This window comes from Patagioenas fasciata, chromosome 4 (genome assembly GCF_037038585.1).
Source record: "Patagioenas fasciata isolate bPatFas1 chromosome 4, bPatFas1.hap1, whole genome shotgun sequence".
In the NCBI taxonomy this organism is placed as follows: domain Eukaryota; kingdom Metazoa; phylum Chordata; class Aves; order Columbiformes; family Columbidae; genus Patagioenas; species Patagioenas fasciata.
Window position 1 is genome coordinate 80490279 of NC_092523.1, and position 21014 is coordinate 80511292.

The 21014-nt window shown below is 53.1% G+C and overlaps 1 protein-coding gene across 13 annotated transcripts in view; it reads right to left on the bottom strand.

Annotated features, from left to right (window-relative positions):
- Positions 1–21014, bottom strand: part of FRAS1 (Fraser extracellular matrix complex subunit 1) — a 126197-nt gene that overhangs the window by 75646 nt on the left and 29537 nt on the right. For 10 of the 13 annotated variants that reach the window (XM_071808295.1, XM_071808288.1, XM_071808284.1 and 7 more), the window contains exons 1-8: positions 19788–19970; positions 7383–7490; positions 5829–5921; positions 3901–4060; positions 3178–3311; positions 2217–2300; positions 1550–1651; positions 1275–1466 (exon numbers count right to left, since the gene is read on the bottom strand). In XM_071808295.1, coding sequence (XP_071664396.1) covers positions 1275–1466; positions 1550–1651; positions 2217–2300; positions 3178–3311; positions 3901–4060; positions 5829–5921; positions 7383–7490; positions 19788–19955 — 1041 coding nt within the window. In that variant the 5' untranslated portion in view covers positions 19956–19970. Of the gene's footprint in view, positions 1–1274; positions 1467–1549; positions 1652–2216; positions 2301–3177; positions 3312–3900; positions 4061–5828; positions 5922–7382; positions 7491–19787; positions 19971–21014 lie in introns of those variants that run through there. The other 3 variants (XM_071808285.1, XM_071808287.1, XM_071808290.1) reach the window with 2 other exon arrangements.

Here is a 21014-nt window from a genome sequence, read left to right on the forward strand (position 1 = left end):
GCACCGCGCAGCGCAAGGTCAGACCCCACGGCAGCACCGCGCAGCGCAAGGTCAGACCCCACGGCAGCACCGCGCAGCGCAAGGTCAGACCGCCACGGCAGCACCGCGCAGCGCAAGGTCAGACCCCACGGCAGCACCGCGCAGCGCAAGGTCAGACCCCACGGCAGCACCGCGCAGCGCAAGGTCAGACCCCACGGCAGCACCGCGCAGCGCAAGGTCAGACCCCACGGCAGCACCGCGCAGCCGTGAGAGCCTGGGGCCCGCACTCAGTGCATTCTGGCTACTTAAAAGGCACGGTCTCCGATGAGCGAGCACACGCTGCCGCATCCTCTCTGCACGAGCACCATTCGGGACCCCATCAGTGGGTTGTTACTTCTTTTGAACGCTCGTTAAAACAAGCTAATCCAGCAAATCCATTATGTCCAGACTTCAGCTGGGCTTCAGACACCACACTTGGTGCTGCTCCCCGAGATTGCGCACACAGGCCATCGCCAGAAATCGGCGCCACCAAGAGAAAACCCAGTGGCCACGCGTCCTTCCCCTCCCCCCGATGCTGCGAGCAGCTGCAGTAACGCCGGCATCAGCCCACCCGCCAGACCAGAGCCCACGACAAACACCACTCTTATCCCAATTCAAAACGTATTCTCTGTGTGTGTGTCTGTGTGTGAAGCGTTCAACCCCATCTAACGCATTTTGCACATCCACTACAGAGCAAACACAGCTTGGGGAGGATTTAGTTTTGGACTAAAGAGTGCTGGTAATAAAATACCTTCTAAAATACCTCTGTACCACTTCTATGCCAAGAATGGCAAGGAAAAAATGAAGGGAAGCGGAACACCAACTTCCACACCCAACTGCCTTACTGGTGCCCACAGTACCGTACGGAATGAAGAGAAAAGGAACGTTTCTCGAGCTTTTAGCTACCTCTGACCTGCCCATCTCTGCCCGGGTTTGGCTCCAGGTCAAGCCAGCGGTCACTGTGGGGCTGAGCCCCCTGCAGCGGGCAGACAGCGGCGCGGGGGAACCCAAGGTAAGTTGGTTGCTGATTCCCACTGGGTTGCTCCACAACACAAGCGCACCGAGCAGGCAACCCCGCGTGGGAAATCCGAAGTTTACTCCCCTTTCCTGCCAAGTGTTTTGACGTGAATCGCACAAAACAAGCCCCGAGTGAAGGACAGGTTCTCTGAGCGCCTCCAGATGTCAAGAAAAAAAGAGGGGGAAAAGAAATCAGAAGATTTGATAGATACATCCTGAAGGAAGAAAACGTGTCTCACCTCGGCACACTCCACCTCGGCACACTCAGCCGGCTGGCAGGTGACTTGCCCTCCACGGCACACGCAGAAGTCGCAGGGAGCGCTGTTCCACAGCTGGCCGTGGAAGCTGGCGGTGCCGTTGTGCAGGCAGCTCCCCCCGGCAGCCACGCACTCCGGGCAGCACCTCCCGGGGCGCCGCGCTCTGCTCTGCCCCTGCGCGAACACCGGTGGCGCTGAGCGGGACCGCACGGGCCCTCTGGCGCGGGCCGAGTGGCACAGGGATGATTTCCAACTACCTTCTCACAGGCGACGGCAGCGCAGGTCTCTCTCGCACACCTGACCTCCCCTCTGTGACACGCACACGTGGTGCAGGCGTCTCTTTTCCACTGCTCGCCATGCTGTCCAAAGAGAACATCCATACAACCGTTAAACACCCTTTGCAAATAACCAAATGATTGCCAGAATATGTCTACTGAATATCATGGCTCCTTCTGCATGTTTACCCAGTAAACAACCCTTCTTAAGAAACCCTATGTGATCAACGGGAAGAAAAGGTACGAAGGTACAAATGTTTCTCATTAATTGCAGGTCAGTGACATGGGTGAGGCCTTACCTACTGCTATTAGCAAAAAATATTCATTAAGAGAAAACCACGTATACATACATCCATTAAATAACACAATAAGTTAATTTCAGACTAAATACTTGGACCTTCACCAGTGCTTTCTGCTTTCCTCCCTCAAAAAGGCGAGAAGAGAAAGCAGCTAATTTGCTTCCCCCTGCAAAGCTCCTTTCTGCTGGCCAGCAATTCTTATCTGGTCCCGATTTCTCTCAGCTCCTCTGGTGTTCCAGGAGGAAAAGGAGGGATGGCCGTGCTGAGCGCTCGGTGCTGGCACCCAGAGGGGTGTGGGGAGGGCGAAAAGGGATGTGCCAGAGCTTCTGGTGCGGCTTGTGCAAGGTTACCTGGTACAGAGCTCCTGCCACCGAGCAGGGCTGTGGGGCACATTCTGGGCAGCACTTCCCCGGAGACAGAACCGCCTCTTCATCCTAAATATGAAGCAGGAGAGAGAACAGTTGAGCTGAGCATCACAGTCTGGAGTTCCAGGTGTTCAGTATCCGTGTGATAACCCACAGCCACTCGGGGCTCGATTCTGGCTCCGGTATCTGGGGGCAGTTTTCACAACACGAGACCCGTGGGGAAGGCAAGACATATTCCCTTTGTCTCATTTTCCGGGCTTCTTTGGGTGGGAATTGAGGTCTAAATACATAGGTAGGTATATAGATGTGGGTAAAGACACATACATAGACACGAGATAAAGTACAAACACATGTATTTGGGTATACAGAGAAAAAGGTATACATAAAGCTACGTAGAGAAGCACATTAGGAGAGATTCTTTTCTCAGTATTGGTGAAGCTGGTGAACCTGAGCTGGTGCAGATGTCCCTGCTCATGGCAGGGGGACTGGGGAGCTGGGAACGTCCCTCCCACCCAAACCCTTCTACAGCTCTCTGAGAGTCTCATTTCAGCTGCATTTGACTACTTTCAACTGTATTTCTAGAGTTCTTGTTAGAAAAGAAAACTAAACAAGACCTGAAAAGCACACACGTCAGCTGCAAACCAGACACCGAGGTTTGTGAGGAGAAAGCCCCATTCTTGAGGTTTCACATATTTCCTGGTCAACCCTACTGTTTGTTTAGATGGCATTTGTGATTAATTACTCAGCAAAGGCATAGAATCACAGACGAAGGTGGGGAAGAACACAGTGGGGAAGAGACAGACAGCACGTGCGTACAGACAGACGTATCCGTCACTCTGCCCACACATCAAAGCTCGCTTGCCCAAGTCGCCCGGTGGCCACACGGCAGGTTCGCCTGCTGCCTTGTACACGGGCACGAGAAACGGATCTTGCCGTGAGCCCTGACCTGGCTGCAGAGCAGGGGCTGGCAGGTGGCCGTGAAGCACCGAGCGGCTCCGGCCCTGCAGACGCATTTGGCGCAGCGACCCAGGCGCCAGTCCTCGCCGTCCCGGAACAGCCGCCCGTCAAAGGAGCAGGGCTCTACGAGACATTGGAAAACATCCGTTAAGCTTGGTTTTCCCCAGCGCCCTTTAATCCCTTGCTGTCACCCATAATTAAAACACACACTTTGTGCATCTCAGAATTTAAATTCTGGACCGTCGAAGCAGGTGACAACACCACCAGTTTTCACAGCCTTTACACTTGTGAAATGAAGAGCTCTGGATGCGCTTCTCCCACTGGATTTCTATGAGAAGGATCCAACAGCCCAAGCAATTTTGGAACTTGCAGCCCAAGTCTGCAAGTGCCAGCAGTGCCCTCGCCACACAGCAAATACCTGCGTTGCTTTTCTTCAGATTATAATCTCCAAAATAAGCAAGCACTGGGCACAACTGCAGGCTGCTTAAAGCTTACTGCTCCCTATTGACGTCTGGGTGCAGCTGTTGAAAATGCAAACAGGGTAGCAAGACAGAGAATTAAGATACACGCTTGACCCCAGTGCCTTCCCAGCAGAAGAAAATTTTCCCAGATTTGGGACTGAAAGGAGGTTTCCAGGGACCCAGCACCCGGATGAGCGCAGCCCAACGGGGTCAAGCGCAAGCTCACTGCCCCAGCGGCGGGCGATACTCACGGCCGCGGCGCAGGCAGCGCGGGCAGCAGGACCCCGCGGCGGTGTACGGCAGCTCTCCGGCGGCGCAGGCGACGTCCGGGCACGGCGCGGGGCTGCACTGCACCGTCCCGCGGGCACAGGAGCACAGCGCGCAGCCCGCGCCGCTCCACTGCGTGCCGTGCTGCAGGGGGACACAACCACGCAAAACACATGTGAACCCAGCCACCAGTGACACCCCGAAATATGTTAATCTCCCCTACAAGTGTCTAACTTTGCTCTTCTGCAGGCCCGTCAAGCTCCACGTGCTGTAGCCCCCGCTCCTGGTGCGCTGGTAGGGGCACAAATGAAGTCAGAAGTGGCAAAGCAGCGAAGCTGGGGATCAGCCTGATCTCCCACCCGGTTGCACAGAGGGATTTGGCAACAACCAATGTGCCAAAGCCCCCGGCGATGCGATGCACCCCTCTGGGGCAAACTCTAATTTAGAGACATGTTTTCTTTAGAGAAATATTCAAGCGCACAGCTGAACACAGCACTGAACACCACCCACCCCACATACCCACACCCTCCACTGCGAGCAAAATCTCATTAGATTTGCTTATTCGTTAAGGCAGAAACAAATATCTCTGCGCTGAGGTGGGGTGAGGAGAAGCCCCGAGATGGAACATGTTGGTGAACTGCAACACCCTCCAAGAGACACTGTTATCTTCTACAAAAGCTGCAGGATTAGCTGAGGCAGGGGGTGCAAAGCTGTTGAGAGCGGGTGCGCTGCTCTCTGCCAGCGCTCCGGGCAGCCGGGCGGCTCTGGAGCGCGGGTCAGGCCATAGAGCACTTTGGCGGCTCACCCGCAAAACACAACACTTCCTGCTTCGGGAAAATGGTGCCAATGATCAGGAGACATTGTGCTGACACAAAACTGCTCTAACGCCCGCTGCACAGTGGAACTGGGGGGTGACATAATGACTATAGGTACAAATATGCCCACAGTCCCCACGGGGATGCTGTTTATTCACTTGCACCCCAAAGAACAGGCTTGCAAAGGGCGAAAAGGCAAAAGCTGCAGCAAGAGTACAACGCAGCAAAATGCAGCAATGACAAGAGGAAATAATAATTATGTAATATTATATAGCGCAGATTCACCCAAATCACAGGCACAAGGAAATGGGAAAAGCAGATGGATGTGCTATCGCTCCTGTTCCAGTCTTTGCGCAGCTCCTAGCAGATTCACGCTGGTCGTGCCTCACGCTGACAGAGGGTTACACCACCCACCCCAGGCACAGAGCGTGAGGTGCAGGTATTCAAACAGATCTGGCCATTTCAGCACATTTCTAAAGATTTGGACCCGACTTGCTTCCCGTCAAACAGAAGAGTCTGTAGGAGACGAGACGCAGGACCTGGCTTCACCACTAAGCCGTTTTTCTCCCTTTGCTTATCGCTCAATACAATTCATTAACTACGACCCATGAATCTTTATTCTTCTCTTATCGTGGACATTGGTTTGGCCTTTCGGGCCCCCTGGATGAAACCACGTCCTGGAACTTGCTACTTGAATAATTCAGGACTACAAAACACAGAAGCCAGGCGGCACGACAGCCATCGATCTCCAGCGGCACAGATGGCTGCGGAGAGAAACGCTGCCTTTCAGGAGAGCTAATATGTCAAGTTCACTGTGTTCTGCACCCCCCTTACGTTACCGTGTTGTCTTGATCGTCCACAAAAGCAGCAGAGAGAATGAATGAGCGGGAAACTCTCTCCCCTTAGGCCGAGCGGGACGCTTGCTCAGCCGCACACCCCCTCCCTGCAAACCTGCTGACCAAACTCCCGTTTCGTTATCTGATAGCGACAGAAAACACCCAACGAGCTATCCCGCTCCTGCACACGGGCTGAACATCCTGCACTGACGTGAAACAACCAGCCGGGCGGCTGGAAACGGAGGAGGGGAGAGGACTCACGCTGTGGGTCCGTCCTTCGTGCCGGCAGGAGCCCTCGGCTCGGGGGGCGCACTCGGGGCAGCACTTGTTGGGGGCGATCCGGAGCACTTCTCCCTAAAACACACAAATCCGGTGAGCGGGGCACGTGAAAAACAGCGTTTGACATGAAGGGAAAGGCACAGAGCTTTGAGGAGCCGGTGCCCTCAGTTTAGAGAGGAGATGTGTTAAGTGAAATATGTACCGCTGCCACAGCAGGTGCCGGCGCGGAGAGCCAGAGCATCAGTCTGCTCTGTTTGACATTTCACCACCAAAACAACGGTAGGAGAATTTACACCCCTAACAGTGCATTTCAGAAGGCTCCAGCTGGACTAGTTTTGAAACCAACACAAAGAACTAGAAGGTTCTTCTTCAAGACAACAGCCAGGATTACTCACTGAAGGATCTCTTGGTTCTTGGTTTGGTTCACACCACAGAAATAGCGTTTGTTGGGTTTTCCACCTGCTCAGAACACGGGGTACACCCAGCAGGGTTTACACCCAGATGCTCAGAACACCTCTGGCTACGCTTTCTGCAGACACCGTTCCTATTTCTGCATTGCCACCGCCAACAAGACCAGCAATATCAGCAGAAATCTCGTAATAAGCAGATAGGCAATAAACCATGGAGCGGGATGGTGATTTATGACCCTGCTGGTCGGTTTATGCTTGAAGGATGATTGCATTTTTCTTCTTCTGAGATCCTTCATGATCCTTTCCAGCGTTTAAGTGGCCAGACCCTTATGGAACACTTAAACTCTTTGTCTTGAAGATCTCGCATGGCAAGGAGTCACACAGGTTATTTCATACTATACATCTATTTCCCTTTATGAGCTTTAAACGCGCCATCTTTTCATTTATCCGATTATTAAATGAACAACAGCTTCTCAAGCCCACTCACGATGGGGTGTTCACGACAGCACTCTTTTCTGTATTTCTCTCTTCTTTAGCACAAAAATTCCTAATATTTCAGTCTTGCTCCAACAGTGATAATAATGGGGAAAAGCAGTAAGAACCACAATAATTTCCTTGTTAATGCTGCCATATTGGAAAACATTTTAACCTGCTTCATAAGGCCATATAATTATATCAGCAGTGCCTCTCTAAACCGCTGATTTTCAGCGTCATTCAGGTGTGCTACCCCGGCAATGCCGATCCCGTAGCAAGACCAACCCGTGGCCAAACGGCTGTGGCACGGGTTTGCATCGCTGAGAAGCCAAGGCGCACAGGGACTGCGCCTGGGCCTGGGGACGCAGCCCCTGCAAGGAGAAACGGGACTGCGATGTACAAAGATAAGCAACCAACGCATCTCCGCCAGTCCCCCCATGGAAACGCCTCGTGCCGCATCCTCTTTCCGCGTCCCTCTTAACACCAGCGGAGTTTCGCCTCCACAGGGACTGTAGGACCAATTACCCCAATGGCTCCCATCGCTCCTCCACATGTAACGCACCGTGTGCCGGGTCTGTTTTGGCACATAACCGCTCCAGGGGTCTAAAGCAGCGGAAGGGGGGAACCGCGGCACGATGTGACGCTTCTCTACCTGCTGGAAGTCACAGCGAGGGTCCGCGCAGGCCGTGGGCTCACAGGTGACGATGCTGCTGCGGCACTGGCAGTCCTGGCAAGAGTCCGGCTTCCACCTCGTGTTATTCTGCAAACAAGCACGAGTTTTAAACCAGACATACACAGCAAAAGGCGTGTGCTGTTTTACACAACAGCAAACGGCTCACGCAGCTCAGTGCAGACGGACGGGAAGAGCAAAGCCTGCCCCACGCCAGCCCTCCCTCCCACACGCTTTCCTTACCAGGTACAACTTCGGCGCTGTGCATTCAGCAACACCAAACATGCGGTTGTAAGACAAGGACACGCACAGTAAATGATCAGCTACAATGGTGAGATAATTGATGGGACATCATCTCCAATACCCCCGTTACAAAATCTCTAGGAAGCTTCTCAGTGATCGGGTTTGGAATTCAATGGATTCAGCCGAAACCACTGAACGCGCGGCTGGGTACGAACAGGCTCTGCTTTGGAAAACAAACCCGTCCTTCTCTTTCCCCCTCACCGCTGCCTTCCAGCCGTCCTGACAGCACACAGCACCAGCAGCACCCCGAGAGAACGGAGCCAAAAAGATGAGTTTCTCACCCAAAATACTCTTCTCCATCAGACAACGGCCGAGTGGGCACGAGGCTCCATTTACACCAGGCAGGAGGCTTCCTTCCCTGGGTAGCACAGACGGCCGCTACCCAAACCATCCAGCCTCATCGATAACTCATGTGAAAAACCATCCCAGACTTCGCTACTCATTTACACGGTGCAGTGATTTACTGTCAATTTACGCACAGCGTAAAGTACGACTTAGGCAAATTAAGATACACAAATATGATTAACAGCTTACTACTGAGAACACATTTAGGGCTAACTACGAAGAACACATTTAGGACTAACTACCGAAACTGTTAAGCATCATGATAAAGCGCCAAAATGTGCCTTACGGGCCCATTAGACTGCTAAATGAGACTGAAAAAGCTAGGGAAATGTGGCCGCTTGCTCAGGTGCTGATGCAGAAGCTGCCGGGTGTTGTGGGGGTCTGGAAACCTAACGTCGTGTCCTACAAACCGGGCTGTGCAAGTCAGTATTGAACCACACTCTGCTCTTTGTGCTCTGCTCCTCGCTGCTTTCCAGAAGCGCTTTGTCAGTATTGAACCACACTCTGCTCTCCGTGCTCTGCTCCTCACTGCTTTCCAGAAGCCCTTTGTCAGTATCGAACCGCGCTCTGCTCCTCACTGCTGGCACAGTCCACGTGCAGGCAGCGAGTGCTCCAGCAGCATGAGAAATTTAGGGAGATCCTGTGTTAATGATGGTGGCAAAATGAACCTTGATGACAGCAAGAGATGGCAGTAAGCGTGCAGTGCCTTGGGGCAGAGAGGAAGGGGAATTTCTGCTCTGGTAACACAGCGGTTTCTCCTCTCACACGCGCACGGCCCTGGGTGCAGAACAGAAACTGCGACCCCATCTCTGCCAGCAGGTGCACGGCACAGCTACACAATAAATGCGGGTGAGGTCGGGGCTGTGCCCAGCTTTAGGTGGCACACACGCCACAGTCAGCTCCATTCTGCTCTCTTTAAAACAGCTTTACGGTACTCAGATCCACTCTGACACCCCAAAACCGCGACAACACCCAGAAGCCCTGACACCCTTCCACCGGCACAAAGTGACGTTCAGTCTGCTTCACAGAACCATTTGGTGTATCTACTGCCTCATTCCTTCGCTGGTTTGAAAGGAGAATCCCGAAGCAGCGGGTGGCAAAGGAGAAAACGCATGTGAGGACGATGGAGAGCAACTGTGTCCTGAACCCAAAACTGGCCAAGGGACTCGGGCGGCAACCAGTGAGCCCAGAGCCGCCCTTGCTCACATCCTGACACCTAAACGCTCAAGTTTCTGACAAGAAAACCTTCTCTTTGGTTTACAGATGTCTCAGCAGAAAGGTGGGGGTTATTCTCCGTAATGCTACCAAATGTCTGAACGTTACAGCCTCAGTAAATGGAGCAAAACCCAATGCTCCGGCTGTGAGCCGCTGGAAGCGCAAGCCCGTTTAATTCCTTTGCCACGGGAGACACAAGCAGCACGTTCACTCCATACACGAGGTGGAAATACAGAAAAGAACGGGGAGGTTAGTGCAACAATTGTTTTTGTGGCACTGCCAGCTGCAGACTATTCCGGGACCACATTCCAAACCAATGCCAGCGCTCCCAGTTTGTGGGAGCAGGCGGCCAACAGCCGCTAGCACAGAAAACAGAACAAGCCTTATGGCTGTGAACGCAGAGCTCTGATGGCCTGGGGAACACACACCGCTAATATTTTCTTATTTGGTGTCCCGTTTTGCCCTCGGTGACGTGAGAGCTGGGTCCCCCCGAGCCGGGTGACACGTTCGGCAGTGACACCAAGCCCCGGTCACATAGGAAAGGCTCCTGTGCACCCAGTCCTTACAAAGACACTTTGGAGTTCCCAGGTGTGAGCGTTTAAGACACCAAGCCAGACTCCCCAGCCGACGCCTGCAGCCCCGCTGTACGTCCGCCTTACGCCAAGGCGCTGCGCCTCACTGCATACATCACCTGCCACAACTTCAGCGCTGAATTCCTATCAAGAGTGTACTTTTATCAACAATTTAAGCTTTGGCCTTGCGAGTACTAATATAATTAACAGTATAAATAATGAAGTACTGCGCACAGAGCACTTTGAAGACGGAAAGCGCTCCTTAAGCGCCAACTAGTGCCATTATAATTTATTAATTCTTTGGATTTCCCTACATCAAAAGACGAAATGCTATCTAATTCGACTGAATTTTAAAAGGCCACGCTTGCAAGAGGAGATAGATCTACATTATTCGGTTGGTTTCCAGAACAGGGGCCAAAAAGGCAAGACAAGCTCCCCGAGCTCTGGAGCTTGCAGGCAACCAGACAGGAGACAAAGTGAAGTAGATCTCAAGACACTGGAGAATAGAGCAAGAATGTTCTGGGTTTGGAGGATGCTGATGAGGAGAAGAACGCAGGATAGTGAGTAAAAGAGCTGCACATCGATGGTTTGTTGTTGCCACAACGTCACATTAACCGGAACATGGAATGACCCAGATCTCTTAGACCATGGCTTTTTCCACTGGGTATCTTAAACTCACACGGCTGCACCTGTTCCTCCTCCACCGCAGTAAAAAACCCACCCCGCCTGCCTGAAAATAATCAGAGTCTGCTATTAATACGCAAAAAGCCTCCGTAATTTGATCAGACGCTGCTTGACGTGGGCTATCACCACCCCACATAGCGATCTGGTGGAACGAGTAGCGCAACAGCCGGCTCGTGTCCCCGCTGCCCTCGGCCCGTCCCATCGCTCACGGCTTTCTGGAAACATTCGGGCCGTCACAACACGTCACCGCACACCAGACTGTCCCCATCACACGCCAGAGCCACCGAGCATCGCGGCGATTCATGGGCAGAGCAACCCAGCAGCCGCCAGCCCGAACCTCCACCCGGAGCTGAGCCTGGAACTCCTCCACCATGCTGAGAACAAGGTGTTTTATTGCTCATCGCCTACCCTTACCGCTAAACCTTCTGAGAAACGGTAGAACTGGCCGCATCGGCAGGCGGAGCACGGAGCAACCCCGCGTGGGTACCCACAGCCAGCACCGCCGGCGGCCGCCACGGCTTGGCCGCTCTCACTCTCCTTCCTCATTTCCACTGCAATTAGCGACGGCACCAGCAATCAGCAGAATAAAGGCGGAATAAGGGCACGAGCGTGCCCCCGGGGATGGCCCTTAATGGAGCCACAGGGAGATGAAAGCAATTCAGAGACACATAAAAGATTCTCAGTGTCCAACTGGGTTTAGACGTTATGTTTTATCTTTTGCAAGAGGGAGCTGCTGCTGCCGCCGAGTATGTTTCCAAATCTGACAATAAAACCCCCTGGAAAATGGGATTTTAATGGGGTTATTCCAGCATGCCCAGAAGCAGAACGACGTACGAATGGCTCGGTCTCCAAAACCAAACAGAAATGGCTTGTCTGGCTGGCTCCGGATTCCTCGGAGAGAACAGAGCAGTTACGGCAGGGTGTAAATTAACACATTAACACATTAACACATTCGCGCCATTACAGGAATTGGAGGATACTTTCCCCCTTCTTCCACTGAGTGAATTGAATGGTTAAGAAATTAAAACAAGGCATTGTTTTCAAAGATGCTTCATTAGTCCGATGGCTTTTACACTTTATAATGAAGGTTTTTATCAGTTGTCCCCTTGCAGAAATGACGAGTCTACCAACAACGCTCCCAGCACCCCGCGTGATCCCAGCCATGTTCCCAGTCACTCTCACACGGCCGGGATGCTGCTGTACGTTTATCTCATCGCTCATACAGGCACAGAGCGCTCAAACGAACCCAAACCCCAGCGAGCAAACAGGGAGATGAACTAAAACCATCTTAAAACATCATTTTTTCTAATCATTCTTTAAGTCAGCACACAGAAATCTTTACTTAGACCCGGAAATCAAGTGCTTTGCTGGGCAGCGTTCCTCTCTAAAGGTGAAAGGGTTTGCTTGGTCGCAGTTCGAGTAGATTTACCTGGAGTCAAACACACCCTTTATTCTGAGCACCGCACATCTGGAAGAAACGCTGCTCCCAACAACCACTTTACCACTTGTTCATCCTGATCCTTCGCATTCCTACCCTTGCTAATCAGTTCATATCAGCACTTCTATAATGGAAAATTAACAGCAGTACTATTGCTAATTTTTATTAATTAAATAACCTCCTCTGTGATGAGCAGGTTACATTTAAAAGCAGTTAATTCAAGGCAACATAGCTGCATCACACTAAGCTTTTAGACCTGGCAGGTCTCAGGCCAGCGTCCATCACTGAAGGAGGCGATTTTCCTCGCTCTTTGGAAACCAACAGAGAATTGTGAAATAAAATTAAAAAGAAAAGCAGATTAAAGCCCATAATTTTAAGGGCAAGGCCCAGGGCAGATCGGCTCCCAAGTGCTGAGACGACGAGGTTCTGGAGGCCTGGAGGGAACAACGTCGGTTCCGTTTCAAACCTGCGCTCGCTGTCAACACAAGAAGGAACTTGGTTTCCTTTTCTCTTCCTTAGACTGAAATCATCAATGATTTCCTCTGTTCGGGACTCTATAATAAGGCACCTCCTAACTAATAAAACACAAGAGACCTCCCAGGAAACAGCGTTATCTGGCAATACAGGTTGTTTCACACTCGGATACCTCGAAGCCCCAGGTGGGAACACCCGCTCAGCACCAGAGGCTCCGACCACCCATCTTCCTCACCGCCCGTTCTTCCTCCGCCTGAGCTGCTCTAACAACATTTTCCTAGGCAGGAGCAGGAAAGCCTTGTCCAAACCAGCCTGCACTTCCCTGCAAACTCTTTTCACACGTTGTGTCCATTGACAAAAGGACGCGGTGAATATCTAGCAGTAAAACGCAACCACTAGAAGGGACGGGGTCACAGTTTTAATAGCACTGCAAGCAGTGAGAGCAAAATCCATCCAGCCCAGGAGTTCGCTGTTGACGGGCAAAAAAAGAGCAGAAACCCCAGAGTCCTGCACTCGAGTTCTGTTTCTGAGATCTCGGCCATGAAGGAGGTTTTCCTGCCATTTCCTTTCGCAGTGTATTTTTTCCATGCCGAATCCTGCACGGGGTCTGCTGAGCTGCACACACCAGCCGTTCTCCTTACCGTGCAGAAAAGCACCTGGGGTCCCTCCTGCCGGCTTCTTCCCCCTTCACTCCAATGGTTCCGAACCTGCCAACCGGCACATTTCAAACATCCTCCCCCAAAATGCCTTCTGAACAGCTACAGAACCCAGTGTATTCCACTGAACAGCTGCTGAAAAGAAGGGAGGAAAAGGATGAACTGAACCTAAGGTTGATCACGGCTTTAGCGGTAGCAGTCCCCACACGCACGTCACCGCTAAGGCAATACGTCCAGCAGGGTGTAGGTTTCAAACCCATCCCGTGGTGCTGTTGAAAAGCTGGCTGTGCTGGGCCAAGCGCTTCAGTGAATGAACAAGTGTCTTTTATCCCGTTTCTAACACAAAAACCAACATCAGGGCGCGAAAATCACCGCAGCTCAAACGGCTGATTCAGCAAGGGAAGAAAATGCCGTTGAGTAAAAGCCATTGGCAACAGGCCCTCGGAGTGGAGCGGGGGGTGAAACATCACTTCTTGAAGGCAGCAATACACCCTAGAGCAATTCTGCAAGCCACTTTAGCAAACACACAGGCATCTCCAGAGCCGAGTGGGATAGTCAGGACGCATCCTTTCAAAGTGCAGAGTGAGGAATTACACCCCAAATCCTGCCGTGGATCCACAGCCACCTCCGCTACAGCTGCCAGGACACACAGCCCTGCGCGTCCTTACCTTCCACCCACTGATAACCCGTTCCCTGTTTCCTTCAAGGGGAAGGGACCCCTGCGAACGTCCCACGGAGTCGCTAACCCTGCTGAACAAAGCGCGATGGTGCGAGCGGGGTCTCGCAGGCTGGCCCCGTGTCCTCCCGCATTGTCTGCAGAGCCCGGCTCGCCGCTGGCTCTCGGCGTTCAACAAGGGGGTAATTCTGCGACCAAGCAAATCGAAATTAATGGCAGCAAAATGTACGGAACAGCTTACTATTTTCCCTAATACACAGGCTCCGCGTTGCCTGCTCTTCCAAATGATTAAATTAATTGACTTTGGCACGTAGAAACTACAGGCTCGAAAACATAATAAAGCTTAAAATGACCTGAAAAGGGCAAAGATGATGTATGTGCTTGTGTTCTGCTCGTGAGGACAGAGGTCGCTGGGACCGTTTTTACAGGTAAGATGTCATAAAAGCCACTGCTTTTTAAATGCTTCAAAACCATCTTTTGCCTGATGTCCTCTGTATTTTATGAAAAGCTTTCTGCCGAGCAGTGTCCAGCACTGCTCCTCCTCCTCTTCCTCCCCACGGCTCCATCGGGGAACACAAAGGGGTTCTCCTCCCGTCTGCCCCACACGGGGAGGGACAACCTTGGGAACTCAGGGTCGATGACCCAAAAAAGGGAACTGGATTTGCAATGGCAACGGACAGCGCGTGCAAAGATCAGACACATCCTTCTGTTAATTACAACCGCCCCAAACTGCTAATTAACCAAAACAGAGGGAAGCACCACAGTCCAAGCAGGGCACCCAACCAGGCTGCGCGTGGGGCTGCCAGCGAAACGCCTCACGCAGACAGGAAAAACCAAACCGAAACTGAAAATCCAGCCCCACAGTGAGCGAGCGGCACGTGCTAAAGCCTGGGCTGAGCTGGAGGAGCCAGCGGAAAAAGTTCATCTGCAACAGGGATCGGCACAGCTGCTTAAACACGCGCGGCGGGTCTGGCAACCTTCACCAAGCACTGGGTCCAGCAACGCTATTGGCATTGAAGGGCAGCAGCAGGTATAGGGTATGCCCTTCAGCAGAGAAGATCAGGCAATCATTTAGGTTGGAAGAGACCCTCAAGACCATCGAATCCAACCACTGCCCCATGTCCTGAGAACCTCATGTCCATCTGTCCAACCATCCAGGGATGGTGACTCCAGCACTGCCCTGGGCAGCCTGTTCCAATGCCCCACAGCCCTTTGGGGAAGAAATTGTTCCCAGATCCAACCTCAATCCCCCCTGGCAAAACCTGAGGCCAGTCTCTAGGCCCTGGCAAACAGAGCAATGCAGTTTCCCAAATGACGGGTCTCAGCACCCTTCGGTCACACAAGCTCCTCTAGGAAGCAACTCAAGGTGCTGGAAGCTGGGGTGTGCGGGGAACCACCTTGTGCCAGGCTGGTATTGCAGCTGGGAAAGAGCAGCTCTTCCAGCAGAGCAGTTTTCTCTTATTGCTGTTTGATTTGGGGATGACATCTGCCATCATTATCAGCACATCTGACTGCCCGGACAGCGTGCACAAAAACACCACACACAACCATTGCACCTTGAAATGTGCCGGACCTGGCTTCCTTTCTCATCTAACTTTAAAAAACCCCAAACCAAACCACCCAGGTAGTGACAAATATTCAGTGTAATTTCAGATCGTAAATCCCAGCAAGATTCCCGCTGGCCAAGAATGGAAGACACAAAAGACGACTTTCCCGTCCTCGTCCCTCCAGCCGTGGCCACCGCAATGGAAAACCCATAACCTCCAGCACAGACAGCCCAATGAAAACCGCCGTGTGCCCGTGCCCGCAGCTCACACCCATTCAAACACACCCACCTTCTCCGTACTTCACCTCTCGCTCAGAATAAACCTGTGCTAGAAGTCGGGAACAATTTATACAGCAAGCTCTAACGGTCTTGGAGCTGCAAGAGTAAGACAGAGCACACGCAGGAGGACGTATTTAGACTCTGGAAAACAAACTGGGTGGTCCTTAAATCTCTCTGATGCTCACGGTTTAAAAAAGGAACAGTTTTATATCCAAGCATTTTATTCCTTCACCGTAGCGCGGTCTAAATCTACAGGAGCTGCTCTATGAAATATTCAGCAGAGGTGAAACATATGCATGCTTTCTGTTCAGAAGAAAATGCGTCTTCCCTCCATCCCCAGACACGCAAGAAATGGACAGAATATTATCGAAAGTAACACCGGAAAATTCGCTTTTGTTCACCGTTTAAACCCCATTTTTCGAGATGTTGCTGGGGCAGCTTTCCCTGGGCATCGGGAACACCCCCACGATGGCTTTGGCGCCAGGTGCCTGCTGGATCCCAATAAGGTTTTATGTGTTCATTCATCGGCATCTCCTTTGAGCAAGTCTGGGAAGAACCCACCCATGACAGCTGCCTGTACCCTAAGGACACAGAGCTCCCCGGGGGAATCAAGAGGGAATTTGTGCTACACATGCAGCCTGGACACTTCCTCAAGCTCCAGGAGTCCCACCAAAGGTAGGAAGGTGACCTGATGAACTTAGCTACACGGACAGAAGCGCCTCCAAAGGAAAAGCAGGTTAAGCCTTGGCTGCGCTAGACCCATTTCTGAGAACACAGAGCAGCGCTCCCAGGACTCCCAGACCTGACTGGGAGCTTCAGCACGTGGGTCACAAACCTCACTGAAGCGTGAGTGTCCCTCTGCGAGCCGGGTGACGGGACCGCGCTCCAGCACGGCCTCAGCGCCCCCCGCGGGTCTGTCCGCATCCTACCTCCCGTGCCCTTCAAATAGTAGCATACCAAAAACACACAACCTGGCAATAAAAAAGGGTAGGGGATTTAGAAGAATATTCTATCATGGTTTTTCCTTCCTCTCCTTCCCCTTTTTACCCCCAGCAAATAAACTGGGAGGTGCAAGACCAGCGAATCCACTTCCTTCTCGGTAGGATATTCACCTGTGCCCACCTGATAAACCGGAAGGGGGAAAATCAAACCCCAACGCACAATAAAGGTTGATTTGAACTGAAAGGCTCTGCAGGCTCACAAGCCTGTTAGACTGAGCGATGTCACGACAAAACACACTCCGAGTTTCATTAAGTTGTACTGTGAGGACAACATAACAAATCGCGGTCGAGAATGCAAGGAATCCGAGAAGGAAAGACACCTAAAATCAACAGCCTCCGATCTGGGCCTCATGCTGCTGACTCAGCACCACGGAAAACCTTGTCTGAGGCTCTGGAAAGAAAACGCCATCATGTACAGACGTGGGCAGAAAGCCCGTTTTTCAGGGGCTTGGGAACATTAAGTATTTCGGTGCTGTCTTCCATGCTGCAGTAAATACAGCACTTTATAGCCACCTGACCGGTGTTTAAGCCCTGCTATTAATCTTAATTCAAGTTCTGCGCCCCTAAGTACAGGTTTATGGGTTTATTCTGGGAAAGCCTGAAAGAAGCGATCATAAACACAGCCCTCGCCAAGCCTGCAGCAACAGCCTAAACGGGACCGCTTTGCAAGAGAGCTCAGGCCACCTCCTCCGCCCAGCCAAAAAAAGCCAAAAATCCCCAAAAATCTCAGGGCTGGATTCACGTTAAGTCTCTGTGCCTCCACGCGAGTTCCGAACGGGCTGTGATCGTGCCGCGCAGCCTGGCGTTGGTGGCACAAAAGGCCAGACAAGGCACATGCGGCAGCGCCGGCTCACCGGTTGCAGTTTGTCACTGGGATCTGCAGGACACCCGTGCACCAGCGCTGGGGGGCAGGAGAGCAGCGGGAGCAGCGGTGCAGCATCACCTCCCAGGACACGCGTGCCAAACCAGCAGCGGGACCGTGCAGGGACTGCCCCTGCGGAGCTCAATGCAGCCACGGGCGCCTTCAAATTGAGGGCAGACTCCTCAAAACACGGGCACTGTATCAAAAGCAAACCTGCAATCCTTCTCAACACAGCACGCTGAAATTCCTCGGCTCCCCTCCACCTCCAAAGGGAACGGGTGGTCGTGAGGGCTTGTGCCGGTGCGGGAGGATGCGGGGTGCAGTGCCAGTGCGGGAGGATGCGGGGTGCAGTGCCGCTGCGGGAGGATGTGGGGTGCAGTGCCGCTGCGGGAGGATGCGGGGTGCAGTGCCGGTGCGGAGGGATGCGGGGTGCAGTGCCGCTGCGGGAGGATGCAGGGTGCAGTGCCGCTGCGGGAGGATGCAGGGTGCAGTGCCGCTGCGGGAGGATGCGGGGTGCAGTGCCGCTGCGGGAGGATGCGGGGTGCAGTGCCGCTGCGGGAGGATGCGGGGTGCAGTGCCGCTGCGGGAGGATGCGGGGTGCAGTGCCGCTGCGGGAGGATGCGGGGTGCAGCGCCGCTCCCTCCAGCACGGGAAGACGTGGATTAAATCTGGAGAGAGCCAGGGCTCTCCTGGCACCGCAGAGCACGGGGAGCCCCGAACTCCCCACCGCGCCGAGACGCTCAGACGGCCAAGCCACGCAAAACATCTGCTGAGGGATAAGCAATTGCTTCTTATCCCATTATGAATCTGCAGAGCTCTCCCCTCCCCTGAGGAGGAACAGAGAGGCGCAGCTCCAGGGCGGCTCAGAGCGTGCTCGGCTTGGCAGCAAACCAGCACACGGGCTGTTTCGCTGCTCATCACCGTATGGCTGATCCGGGCACGGCTCCCGGCTGCAGACACCGCACACCGGGACTCCAGTGCCCACGGGCTATGCACACGAGTCGCACCACGTCCACCCCACCCCTCCACACCCCGCAATTCGCACCGTGAGAACAAGAGCTTTGTAAAACACGAGGGTCTCCGCTGCAGGAACAGGATGAGCTACCCCAGTATAACTTTTTGGGCATTATTACAGCTGCATTTACACACAGGGTCTGCCAGCGGAATGAAAAGATGCCAACCAAGATGCCACCAAAGGACGGGGTTTTGCTCATGCTGCCACGCTCAAGTGAACGAATCCACGTGTAAGAGCACCACGCCAGCACCAAGACAGGGAACGTGCGGCAGAAGGACAGCGGGCAGGCTGCCGAGGCCCCGGCTGGCTCTCCAAGCCACGGCCACGGAAAGGGAAGGGACTGGAACTTCCAGGAACCTCCTCCAGCTCCATCAGCCCCCGAGAATCACCCGCACGTGGCTCCCAGCACAGGCTCGGGGATCAGAAGCGATCACAGCCTGTCCGAAACGAGAGCCTGTGAAGAATGTTAATCCAGCCCCGCTGCGGGCTCCCAGGAGCCCCACGGAAATCCAAACGCCTGGCAAGGTGCCGGCTTGGAAAAAGCAAAGCATCTCCAGAAAATCAATCACGTCACCCGGGGTGGGGTGGAAGATCCTTCCACAGCTTCCTATGAGGTCCTTTCCAATCGTTTCTCCTTCTCCCTGCTATTTTTCCATTTCTTATTGCCATCATACATTAAAGTCCTAATCCTCAGGGTACTTCACCTACCCTTTCCCACCTTCCCTGCGCTCGCTTGGTTTCCTTGGTCAGCTCTGCTATGTCCAGCAACCTTTCAAAAATTTATCAGCTGCGGAGAGTCACGTTGTAACAGAAAGAACCCAATTTTGCATTCCTGGTGCAATCTCATCGTTCAAATGTCTTCAAAGTTCTCAGATGACAAGGTCTCGTCTTTTAAGCTATTTAAACTTCCCCAGAAAAGTAAAAACGCTCTGAAAGGAAACGACATTTAGTGCTGATGTGAAACCACGGTGGAGTATCCTCACCAAACATCTTGTCTCATTAAAGCATTTGTTCCCAAACCCTACCTCTGCAAAGCAGAATCACCTTGCACAGTGCTGTAGGCAGCTTTGTCAACACGTAACGACACCAGAGGGGTGAACCCTCAGTTCCTACATGGGGATCATTCCAACGATTCATCCAAACAGCAGGACAACAAACGCAAGCGGCCTCAAGGTACTGATGGACCAAAGTGTAACACAGCCCCACACCTGCCCCTCTGCAGACGAAAACCCACGGTCTACAAGCGGTCACTCTCAATGCTCATCCCAGCAGAAGAAAACCTTAAGCTCAAACACTCTTGGAGTAGAAAAACTTATCCTACCTTTTCTCTCCAAAAAGCCTCCTGCGGGTGCTGTGCCCCGGTTTCCAGCTGGTCACACCTCCCATCCCAAGAGCTGAGGTCTTGATTCCAGCTATGCCAACGTAACGTAGAACAACTTGAATATTTCAGATGGATGGGTCTGGCAAGTCCCTTCCTTCCAGATGTCATTCAAATTTTATAGAGAGGCAGAAGAGCAGTGATTCACGCAGGACGGCAGTCCTAGGAGGAGCAGCCTGTCGCACACAACGCTCGTACCACGGCCATCGCTCCAGCGTAACGGCAACGGCACAAGCTCGGGGAGCCGTACCTCTCAGAAACGGCAGAGGAGCGGAGCTTCCCACCCGAGTGTCGGCAGGTTGGGAAACGGAGGGCGGCCGCTCCTGCTTGGCCAGCGAGTGCCAGCTCTACTGCTGCACGCCCGCGTGTCCAAACCACCTCTGGAACAAGCGTCCCCGTAAGCGACAACTTCTGCAAAATAGGCAAAACCAAATGAGATCCTAGGAGGTCGAACTGCTCTTGGATCTTCCACCATGGCGGGAGCAGCTAGACTCATCTGACTGTGGCAGCTGTGGTGCAGCGTGCCTCGCGTTAGCTTCTTTACAACAAAACCATAGGTGTCCGTGAGTTACCCGTGTGCCGTTACACACCTTGCTCGCTCGTTCCAAAACCTCCCGAGTGTGTGTCCAGGAGCCAGCTGTGTTTGCTGGCAGCTCGAGGAAGAACGCCGGCTGTTAGTGCACCCTGCACACAAACACCGCTCCGAAACACATAATAGGCAGGAGGTAACTTGTAATGGCGAGCAAAACCACCTTCCTCGGAAGGGGATCCCACTATTCCAATCCAGAACAAAACCTTTGAGTGAGACTGCCGAGAAGAACAAAGGAAGGTGCTGCACAATAAACCCCTCAGAAGGGACGGGATAAGGGCAGACAGCTGCCCTTTGGCAGGCCGTTTGAGCGTCTGTCAGCGAGCAATCCAAGATAAGGCCATCAGTCCTCACTGTTTAAATACCGGAGAGCAAGGCCAGCAGAAATGTTCCCTTCACCCCGCTCCCAGATTTTCTCCTCCCATCACCACCCGCAGTGAACCCCAAACAAAAGCTGCTCGCACCAGAGCCCGCGCCTGCCCCTGCCCCAGAGCGGCACCCTGCCCTGCTCTGATTCTCCCGCAGATAAACCAAACAAACCCCGGCTCAGCTCTGCAATCCTCCCCTCCATCCGGCCCTGC